We start from the raw sequence: 12,075 nt of genomic DNA, 5'->3' as shown, positions 1-12,075 counted from the left end.
GTATCATATTTACTTTTTATAAGTATCAACTTTTTGTAATTTGAAAATTTTATTTAATTAAAATTATGAATAATAAGCGATGAAAATTAATAAAGACAAATTACACAAGTAATATATGGTGAAAAATGATGAGCTTTTTGTTTATTTAAGGAAATAAAATATTTAGTCTGTAAAATTATATGTATTCTTTCTAAATATTTTTGACTATAACATATGTACATATATAAAATATTATATACCTAATATAAGCATATTTAATAAATAATGAAAATGCAAAAAATATTTGACCTTTGATTATATATATCATTTATTAAGACAATTTACATTTCTTACATTGTAAATATTTAATAATTAGGCGAGGTGATTTCTAAGGTGCTTGTGATACATAGTTAAATAGAAATACAATAATACTGTATATATTACGATTTTATAATACATGATTAAAGTTTACAAAATGCAGTTTTCTTTGTAATACATGATTAAAATTTACAAAATGTTAACATGTTATTAGAAGAAAAATATAAATGATATAGTTTTATATACAGTTCCATTGTTATATTATATACAGTTCTATGTGTATGTATATATATATATATTTCTTTTAATCCTAATTCACACAGCAAAGCTGAATAGCTGAATAAAACTTTTTCAATTTCTTTACACAATCTCCACTCATATTTTAATGTACAAAATTAGACTAGTTATTTTTATATAATTTTTATTCTATATATTTTTTCAAATCAATTTTTAGCTCGAATAAATAAATTATACATATGAAATTTATATATGTTATTTATATATTAAAAAATTGAGAATTAAATTTCATATTGATATATTTTCTTTTTTATATATTTTGAAAATAATCTCATATAAATAACCATTTAATACTATAAAATTAAATAAAAAATATATAATGTCATATGTACACACATATATATTACATCTATACATTTTCGCTTTTATAAAATATGAAAAAGAAAAACATATCTTATACACATTTAAAATTAAATTTATACATATGTATAACATAATGACAACTTTAAAAATAGAATTAAGAGATTTTCTTATTTCATGTATGAGGTAGTAAGTGAAATCTTTTCTATTTTGTTTCAGAGAATAGATATGTTCGTAGATCTTCAAAAACGAGATTTCCTATGTAATGTTAGATTAAATAAACTTGTGACATAAAAAATATATTATATTTTATAAAATTTAATAACATCCTTAACATGTTAACAATAAAAAAGTAATAATATTTTTGTATTAGTATTTAATATATACCTGAAATATGAGCAAATGCAAACTTTATATTTAAAGTATACATATTCTTTGATTCTTCAAATCTTTAAATATTAAGAAACGGTGAAAATTCGTTTATTAAATAACTTTCTGTTGTTTCCATCTTACCATTATTGTTTATAAGCGAGAACGAACCTTCGATATTTTCTAACGATATTTCCGAATAATTTGTATTATCTTCCGATATGTTTGTGCAATACGTTTGATCGGTATTTAAAAGATTGTGAAATTCTATATCTTGATAATCCGGTAAATTTAATATTTCACTGCAATTTGTTCCAAATTGATCAATTAACTCGTTGGTAGATAAAAATTCCGGATTGGCGACTTCCACAGTAAGCACTTGTCCTGTATTTACATCTACTAATGAAAGAACCTGCGGAATGGAATCGATAACGGATAAATTCGTAAGTTCTGTCGATAAACTTGAGCATTCAGAGTTTTCTTCAGAATTTGACAATGGCCGTATTTTCAATGGTGAATCAACATTTACAACTTGTTCATCTATATTTGTAATTGAGCAATCTTTCTTCTTGTTCTCTGCAATTGATTCACACTCTTTTTCAGTTTTCATTTTATTACAGTCCTTGTTTAATTTTTCCGGCATTGGCACAAGATGACCATCTTCCGTTTTCATGAGTTTTACTACCTGTGTACATAATCATAATTGTATTAGATATACAGGGTACGCCAAAAGTCTGGATACATGTAAATATCTCACAAACGGTGCATTTTAGAAAAAAATGTTTCAGGCAGAAGTTGTTTGGTTTCGAGGGGGCCATAAGATGATACCATCGGTTTAACCTTGAAGAGTCCTTTGAAGGTCACGTGAAGGTCACATCAATTTTTTTAAATGGCACCCCCTATTTTTTATTACATATTCTTGTAGCTGACCTCGAGAGCTTTCCAAAACACTATAATAAAATATTTTTTCATTGAGTACTTTTTGAGTTATGAGCTTGAAATCATTTCTTAATTTTACATAAACCGTAATATATCTATCTAGTAAAATATTCATTTTTCGATTATCTTGCCTTAATACTTTTATGTATAAAATAATGAGAAAAATCAATTAGTGTAAAAAAAAACACATAGTTGTTTCAAAGAAAAAAATATGTAATTGTTAATTGCAAATTATGTATTTTTTCTTAAAAATAATTATTTGTTTTCTTTACACCAATCGATTTCTCATATTATTTTATGCATAAAAGTATTAAGATAAAATAATCGAAAAATGAATATTTTACTAGATATTTTGATTTATGTAGAATTAAGAAATTATTCAAGCCTCATAACTCGAAAAATACTCAACGAAAGAACATTTTATTATAGTGTTTTGGAAAGCTCTCGAGGTCAGCTACAAGAATATGTAATAAAAAATAGAGGGTGCCATTTAAAAAAATTGAGGTGACATTCACGTGACTTTCAAATGACTCTTCAAGGTCAAACCAATGGTACCATCTTATGGGCCCTCTCGAAACCAAACAACTTTTGCCTGAAACATTTTTTTCTAAAATGCACCGTTTGTGAGATATTTAGGTGTATCCAGACTTTTGGCACACCCTATATTTGATATATTAAGTGAGATTATTATATTTGAAAAACATTTATATTTGAAAAAGTATTTACCTTTTTCTTTTTTTCTAGTGTAATTTTGTGACAAGATTCCATGTGACGAGTGAGATGATGCGAGCGTTTAAATGCGGTGTTGCATTGCATACAGACAAACGGGCGATGTTGTTCGTGTGACAATTTATGCCTCTTAAGTAAACTGTTTCTTTTGAATGCTTTACCGCACACCTCGCAAATAAACTGTCGCTCTTTGCTATGAACATAAAGTACATGATCCTTAAGAATACTGATGCTGGTGAATGTCTTGCCGCAATGTTCGCACACGATGTTTCGCTCTTCTACGTGCAGTTGTTGGTGTCTATCCAAATCTGTCCTTCTAGCACATTGAAATGTGCATCCATATATATTGCATACGAATCGCTTTTCGCCCTTATGAATACGCCTGATGTGTTGATCCAAGGCTCTTTGCGTGAATAATTTTTTCAAACAGATAACACACGAAAATATGGCTCGTATGGGGGTGTCCCTGTTAATTTTATTTAGATGTAATGTAGATTCCAGGTGCCGAGAATAGTCATCCTTCTTGATAAATGTATGTCTGCATTTGTCACAAAAATATGGACCTACAACAATAAAATTATTAGATGATAAATGATAAGAGAAAAGAGACAGATTTTTTATTTTAACGTTAGAAAATTTTTTGATATACAGGATGTATCAGACCACCCGTGCCAGCCGAATATCTCAAAAACCGAGAATGGTAGACAAAAATGTTTCCTACAAAAGTTGTAGGGTTTTGAGTAACGCATTACATAGTAATATTAGTATGACCTTGAATAGCGTTGTCAAGATCACGTAAAAATCACCTTCAATTTCTTAAATGGAATCCCCCATTTTTCATTACCTTTTTCATATCCTTGTAGCTTATTTCGAGAGTTTTCCAAAACACTATAATAAAATATTTTTTCGTTGAGTATTTTCCGAGTTATGAAGCTTGAATAATTTCTTAATTCTATATAAATCATAAAATATCTAGTAAAATATTCATTTTTCGATTATTTTACCTTAATACTTTTATGCATAAAATAATGTGAGAAATCAATTGGTGTAAAGAAAACATAGTTATTTTAAAGAAAAAATATGTAATTTGCAATTAACAATTACATATTTTTTCTTTGAAACAACTATGTGTTTTTTTTACATCAATTGATTTCTCTCATTTTTGTACATAAAAGTATTAAGGCAAGATAATCGAAAAATGAATATTTTACTAGATATATTACGGTTTATGTAAAATTAAGAAATTATTTCAAACCTCATAACTCGAAAAATACTTAATAAAAAAATATTATAGCATTTTGGAAAGCTCTCGAGGTCAGCTACAAGAATATGTAATGAAAAATGGGAGATTCCATTTAAGAAATTGAAGGTGATCTTTACGTGACCTTGACAACGCTATTCAAGGTCATATTAATATTACTATGTAATGCGTTACTCGAAACCCTACAACTTTTGTAGGAAAGATTTTTGTCTGTCCGTTCTCGGTTTTTGAGATATTCGGCTGGCACGGATGATTGATACACCCGCCTGTATTTACCACTATTATTTGCCGATTCTGACTTGTTTAATTTTGGCACATGAACTGCCTTAAAATGCTCGCGTGCCTTTTTTTTTGACGCAAAGCTGACATTACAATTTGGACATTTATAATTATTGTGATTTTGAATATGAGACAAATATGTCTGTTTGATACTGAACGTTTGCAAACATTGTTGACATTTAAATTGTCTCTTTTTACAGTGATTTTCCTCGTGCTCTTTTTTATCTATATCTGCATTTAGCATTTCTCCACATTCAGAACAGACTTTACCATTTTGATAGCTATGTTTTGCTCTATGGCGATTTAAAAGAATACGTTTAGGAAAACTTTTGGGACACACATCGCACAAATAAGCATGTCTGACCACTCGTTCTCCGTGCACACGAAATAAGTGAACCTCCAGATGCTTCCGTCTAGCAAATTTCTCATCACAATGAGAACAATTATTTTTCTGATGACCTTCCAAGTGACGATCCAAGTGTCTCTTATATCTAAATGTCATTAAACATTGTTCACACTTTTGAACTTGTTCATTTCTATCCGATGGTTTTAGGGAAAGATTATCAACTCTAATTCCATGTTTTAACTTTGATATGACATTTTGATTTATACAATTGTTACCTTCATTTACATTAGAATTTATATGCTTATTATTTTTTTTGTGAAGCTTGGTAGAATAATTAAAATTCTCTATTATTGGCCTTTTTTCTGAACACTGAATTGTTACATCTTTGTTAAATGTATCAGATTCATTCTTGTTAATAGTTGTTACATCTGATTCTTTGCTTAGATTACATGAAAAAGTATTGCAATTTAGATTCACTGTGTCAAAATTTTTAATCGAGCATGAAATATTAACTTCCGATGATTTTTCTTGTTTTATTTCTTTGCTCTTTGCACAAGGTTTAGATTCCTCAGCATTTTGCAAGAGTAAGTTTTCAATTTTCATGAAATGAAAATCAATGTTATTCAAATTAACATCATCCAAGTTGTCTTGTAAATCAATGTCAGTGGCATTTGTGGGTATGGCTGATGAACTGATCCCAGAATCTTTATTTTCAAGATTATCGATGCACTTTTCCAAATAGTCGTAATTCCCTATCTCGCAATTCTCCATACATATGTTTGGTATAGCATCTAACGTCGAATAATCCTAAAAGATAAAATAATAATATACAATTTAACAGTTCTTGGGGATATAATGTATAATCATGTCATGCGTAACATAAAACAATCATAGTAATAATCTTCTGAGTAAAAATAATTTCTGCGTGTGCAATCTTACCTGATTGTCAAACAAACGTAGGGTCATCATTTCGGACTATGAAGCTTCAACAATCGATAAGTTTTGAAGTATTTGCTCGGAAATATAATTGTCACATTATTAAACATAAGAAAAAAATATTGTTTTATTTGTAACTTTTTTTCAAAAAATTATGTTCGATATATCAAAAAAATTCAAAAAGCATTTGTAATCTCATGAAACGTGATCGCACCTTGTGCGTTATTACAAGGAAAAAACATTCATATTATCTCAATATATGATAGATACACATGTTACATCTGCAGCTTATAAAAAATACGGATTTTTATCCACAAGGAAAAATGTTACGTAATAAGATTAATGGTAGGTGGCGCCACTAATGACCTTATCATTTCCGTTCGAGGCGCGAAGAGATTAATTTGAAAATGTTGAATCAAAAATTAAATTACAAGTATAAAAAAAAAATAGATAAATATAATATTTTTATAGTTATTAACAAATTTGTCTCAAACTTCTAATTTTAGCACATATATTGCGAGTAGTTCAAGTAAAGCGCGAAAAATCAGATCTTTGATCGAAAATCGATAGAATGAAGTTAGCCCAGGTAGAACATGAAACTCATAATGATATCATTATGACGTCATCATGATGATTTTATTTATTACTTAAAAGTTACCTAAACAAAAATGATTTAAAAAATGAGTTAAACATGACCAGTGTTTGCTGTAGATAATTTCAAAATTATCTAGATAAAGATAAAGATAAAAATCCGTAAATTTATCTTAGATGAGATAAATATGATTTTGTTTTTACTTAATCTAGATGAAAGATGAGATAATTATTGCGATAATCTAGATAATTATCTAGATATTTTTGTTTATTTTAGAAGACTATAAATATTTGTAAAAAATGTTACGCAGATTATAAATAGGATATTAAAATCATAAACACATATTCTTTCTCTTTTCCTAAAGAATATTTAAATAATAGCAAAAAGGTATATAAATGATGTGATAAATATTTATTTATTAATTTATATTTATAATATATTATAATATATTAATAATATAATAATAATATATTTATAATAATAATATAAAAAATATATTTTAGATATTTTAGATAGATTTTTAGAAGCTTGCCTGCATAAGTTCAATAATCGCATTATATAATTTTAAAAAGATTATGTTGCTTAAATGTAATTAAAATATACATGAATAATTAAATAAACAAGTAATTGTGTAATATATATAAAAATGTTTTTTAATTGCGTAATATATATAAAAAATATATATAAAAAATATATATAAAAAATATATATAAATAATATATATAAAAAATGATATTATTATGATTGATTTGTAAGATTTCATACGCGAAGTATATATATATTCTCCAACAGAGTTCGCTAGAATTGTTTAATATCAAAAATAAGTCACCAAAACATTGCCAAAAATATATCAAATGAGATCATTATGATTTTTCTAAAATGACTTTTAAGTGACGTCGTAATGATGTTCTGATTCTTCTCGTAATGATGTCATTATGAGTTTCATGTTCTACCTGGAAAAGGTATATTACATACTCATAAACTTCTATAAAAAGCAGAGAGATGCATCTAAAAGAATTGATATGAGAAAATTGGGTTTTATGAAGTTATGGATTCGATCAAACTAAACAGGATTGTTAAATTCTTTCTTATTTTTTCGATTTCTTTCTTCAAATATCAGATTATTATTTCAATTCTTACAGAAAGTAAACGAAAAATAAAAATATAAAAAATGTAATTATATATATTAAAATCACAAATAGATGAAAACGTTTTTCGATTTAATTAAATTAATTTTTTATTTATGTAAATCTAATTTATTTAATCTCCCTCCTTTTTATAGAATTTCTTGCCTGATTGATTGTCTACTCGAACATCATAAAGAGTACACAACAAAATGGTAAGTGCAAAAAGATGTATTTTTAACAAAATATTGCCAATTTCTTTGTGGACTAAAAATAATATAAACTCGCAAATATCGAACATACGTGAGAACGTATTCGAGGAGAAAACACTTGATAGCTAAAAGGAGTGAGACAGAGAAATATATTCGGTTTATTTTATATGCACCATCATGTATTTCACATTTAGCTATTAGAACTCTTTTTTTTTTTAAGTACTGTAATTTTGAACGATACATTTACATATACGTCATACACATAAAGTTTTTACGCTGGGATTAATTCTTACGATAGAGGTACTTTCGACTCAAGGCCAAGTGGCCGAATTTCTCTTAAGACCTGTGATAGCTTGTACATATGTATGTATCTATTCGTTACCACATCATGTTCCGTGTTTTGCGAACATGCGTTCGAACTTCCTTACAAGGCAAACTTTCTTACAGGCTATGATATGTAATTTTTGTGTGCAGTTCATAACATTTCAATCATTTCCTTAGCCCGACTAAGAGAAAAAAGATATGTTCTCACAGCAGAGATTTTTGATAAAATATATATGTATATATATGTATATATATATGTATATATAAAGTTATATAATAGCACGCGCACACACACATATTTACGAAATAAAATATAAATATATATATATATATATATATATATATATATATGTAATATATAAATAAAATATTTGCAATCAATCGCGATATTATTTTACGTCTAAAGAAGAAATATAATACGTACACACATAATACAATACATAAACATGTACAGATATTGCATAAATAATTATGGGCTCAATATTTATTTTGAATTAATGTTTCATATTTATACAAAAATAATAATAATAAAAATTAAATTTGAGAAATACTTTTTAGAATATTTCTTATTGATCTTATACACACAATACACTGAAATGGTGTTGCACATAATTAGATAGAGATAAAAATTTATTATTAACAACAATTTTCAAAGTTTGTTTAATTATTATTAATATTTTCTTGAAAAATGTTTACAGATCGTGACGATAAATAAGATGTCATGCACACATAAAAAAATTGATTAATCGACTTTATACATGTAATCGATCATGAATTCACAATTGTAAATAATCTTATATTCGTAATTTCAGAGGACAAAAATTTTAGAGGAGAAAAAGATCGATAAAAGATCGTTATCAAGCATTTTACATTGTACGGGATATAATGAACAGATGTGTGTATGTGTGTGTGTATATACGCTTCGAGAAAATATACGAATATTGTGTAAATATATAGAGCTTAGAGATTACATATGGATCAAAGATAAAAATATAATTTCAATAATGTAATATGTATATATAATATATATATATCTCGTAGTTAACATTCATATTTAGAACTCTCTTAAATGCATTAGGCATTTCGCATGATATGTTTTGAGTTTCCTTACACAGGTAGGTTAACGTTTTTTGGGAAGTACTCGAGAACTCTAGTAAGATGATTAATTAATAATATCGATCAGAGATTCTCTTCGAGGGACTTTCTTGGCGATCGAGTAGCACCACCGGTCGCGTGAAAAGCGAGCATTTGCTGAGAGTTTTTCCTTTTTTTTTTAATAATAAGACAGAGATGACAGGTACTTTACGCATACTGAGAGCATTGTTGTTATTGTTATTTGCTATTGTTGTTGTATGCGAACGCTTAAAACACTGCGTCTCCCACGATTATACTTAAAATATCGTGCGATCGATCCTTCAAACGATTATTATTTAACATTACACCTTTTTTCCGACGACGTTATAACGATTAATATTATAACGAATTTCCACAGAGTAATATTTCACATAACCACAGACTATATATATGTATATATTATGTATTTAGTATTACGATTTCATTAATATTAGTACAGTTAATAGAGAGCGATTTCCACAAGATTACGCAATAGAGCGATTTCCGCGATTAATACTGAACAGAGCGATTTCCGCGATCTTCTATTTAATAAACTTCTTCTTTTCTTAATATTCATTCGGGATTTTCTTTTTTTTTTAAACGAACAATATGCACACTTATATTTTTACTAAGAGTTAACGTATTTCTCTTTCTTTTATCATATATATTTATATATCTAACACTAGATATTTCTGAATATAAGCTAGCGAAGCAAAACTTCTCCCTCTTTGATATGTATCGTTTATCAGTGTAATCCTCCTATATTTTAAAATGTCTCGTTTTGCAACTCCACGATACGATTTACGTTACGAATACATATACATACCGACAAAGTATGTGTGTGTGTGTGTGTGTGTGTGTGTGTGTGTGTGTGTGTGTATGTGAAGTTTTTTTTGGAGAGGAGAATAGGGATAAATGTATCCGACATAGTCGAGTAAACGTCTAAATACGTCTTTTAAGGGTAAACTCGAAACATCGACCGAATTACAATATATTTTGCGCCTTTTTCAGCTCTTCCCCCTGTAGAAAATACTTTTCCGTCATTGAGACTGTCGGAACGACTTCGCGTTTCGTTCGCTAGACGATCGTTCGTAAAATGAACGAAAGAAAAAGAACAAATACTTTGCGATCTGTGCGTTTGAATTGTCCGCAGGACATCCAATGGCGGATTTATAGGTAACGGGATTTTTTACGAACTCTTTAAAAACCTTCAATTTCTATCGTTCTGCTAATTTATGGCTGTGCTTTATGTATTTAAAATGCTCGTCTTTCAATGTCTTTCCGTAATTAAAGATATTATTCGAAATATTGTTTCTCTAATCGTGTACATTTATTTTTATTTGAACCTTAAATCCGCCATTGCGTTTCTCTCATTACGTCCTGCAAAACTGCTGGCATCCGCAGACTCGTATTGGGATCTTTCTTTCGATCACCAACTAAAAATATCTAAATCTTGCATTGATACCTCTATTTCTTTTAGCTGCATTTTCCTCGTCTTTTTATTCTGTCAAATATTTATGACAATATATTTTACGCATGAAATGACACAAAAGTTCAAAGATTTTTCACGAAAAAAGTTTTAAAATTTGGAATGCAATTTATGATGTTTTTTCACTCTATGAATTATTTACAGAAAGAAATTACTTTAAAATTATATATAATTTCCACAGAGGAAATTATTTCTGTTAATATGTGTAATTTATTTTTGAAGTATATTTCGAAAGAATTCTCACGAAAACATTCATAAAACGCTATAAAATTTGGAATTCAATTTATGATGTTTTTTCACTCTATGAATTATTTTTTTGATACAGAAAGAAATTACTTTAAAGTTATATATAATTTCCACAGAGGAAATTATTTCTGTTAATATGTGTAATTTATTTTTGAAGTATATTCCGAAAGAATTCTCACGAAAACATTCATAAAACGTTATAAAATTTGGAATTCAATTTATGATGTTTTTTCACTCTTTGAATTATTTTTTTGATACAGAAAGAAATTACTTTAAAGTTATATATAATTTCCACAGAGGAAATTATTTCTGTTAATATGTGTAATTTATTTTTGAAGTGTATTCCGAAATAAATTCTAACTTTGTGACACGTATCATAAAAAAAAACGTATGAAAATGCAGTTAAAAAGTACACAGATCCGATGCATCGTAGAACTTGAATGACATTATCGTTCGCAGTGTCGACATTGGAACTTCTTATATTGAGAAAAATCTCACTTGCCATGCAACAACATCGTTGTATCTGCAATCGTTGAAGATACATACATCATTACCTCTCGAAATTCTCGAAACGTGGACCCACGACAGCACGAAAAGGCCAAAAGATGTCTTAAAAATGTCTAAAGGAATTTAAGACGTCTTTAAGTCGTCTTGTAGATGTCTTTTGGACATGTGTGCTGTCTGAGGACTTTGTCGACACACATTCTATTAGAGCGTATTAAGAACATCGTTGATTGACAGAATAAAATAATCAATGCTGACCCTGCGACTGATAATGAGGACTCTTCGCTTCTTCGTTTGTGCACGCCTCTCCACTTTATTCTCATTTATTATACTTATCTCTATAACCATGTACGATTTATATCACGAACAATTAAGTGATCCACTAATCTCTTACTACAATCCGAAAGGAAAGCTCAACCGATAGACCGGTAGATAAATCGTCTAATGGAACTTCTCTCGAACGTCCCCTATATACTTTACCCCTAAATCATTAAGAAACATCTTTGTCATATGGCGCTCTTATTCATCAGCGCGTTTTTTCTTAACATAACTATGCTAGCGTGTCTCTTATTCTTAGAGAGACCTACGAGACGGGTCAATATGATATGTGTTATAGGTGTTTTCAGTTACGTTATATATTCAAAAAAAAAAAGAAGAAAAATCTCGAAGTGACACCTCCCCGAATAATATTTATAATAATAATATTATTAATAATAAT

At 28.1% G+C, this 12,075-nt stretch overlaps 1 protein-coding gene across 1 annotated transcript; it reads right to left on the bottom strand.

The window, feature by feature from the left end:
- Positions 1-1,345: 1,345 nt before the first annotated feature.
- On the bottom strand, positions 1,346-6,057 carry LOC105251148 (zinc finger protein 93). The gene is made up of 4 exons (XM_011257715.3): positions 5,757-6,057; positions 4,469-5,624; positions 2,929-3,494; positions 1,346-1,948 (listed from the first exon to the last, which is right to left on the bottom strand). Exons 1-4 carry the CDS (start codon positions 5,784-5,786, stop codon positions 1,346-1,348), a joined length of 2,355 nt encoding a protein of 784 aa, XP_011256017.1. The 5' UTR covers positions 5,787-6,057.
- Positions 6,058-12,075: the final 6,018 nt, after the last annotated feature.

The sequence above is a fragment of the Camponotus floridanus genome, unplaced genomic scaffold, assembly GCF_003227725.1.
Source record: "Camponotus floridanus strain SB8 unplaced genomic scaffold, Cflo_v7.5 scaffold77, whole genome shotgun sequence".
Taxonomy (NCBI): Eukaryota; Metazoa; Arthropoda; class Insecta; order Hymenoptera; family Formicidae; genus Camponotus; species Camponotus floridanus.
The sequence above is the reverse complement of the archived record's forward strand: the minus strand, read 5'-3'. Positions and strand labels throughout refer to the sequence as shown.

What these genes read in the sequence shown, in the direction of transcription:
- LOC105251148 (XM_011257715.3), bottom strand. Translation starts at nt 5,786, where the DNA reads ATGATGACCCTACGTTTGTTTGACAATCAG. An exon ending in AGAATCGGCAAATAATAGTG is followed by an intron (nt 3,495 to 4,468) that starts GTAAATACAGGC and finishes TTATTGTTGTAG; the next exon opens with GTCCATATTTTTGTGACAAA. An exon ending in CACTAGAAAAAAAGAAAAAG is followed by an intron (nt 1,949 to 2,928) that starts GTAAATACTTTT and finishes TTATGTACACAG; the next exon opens with GTAGTAAAACTCATGAAAAC.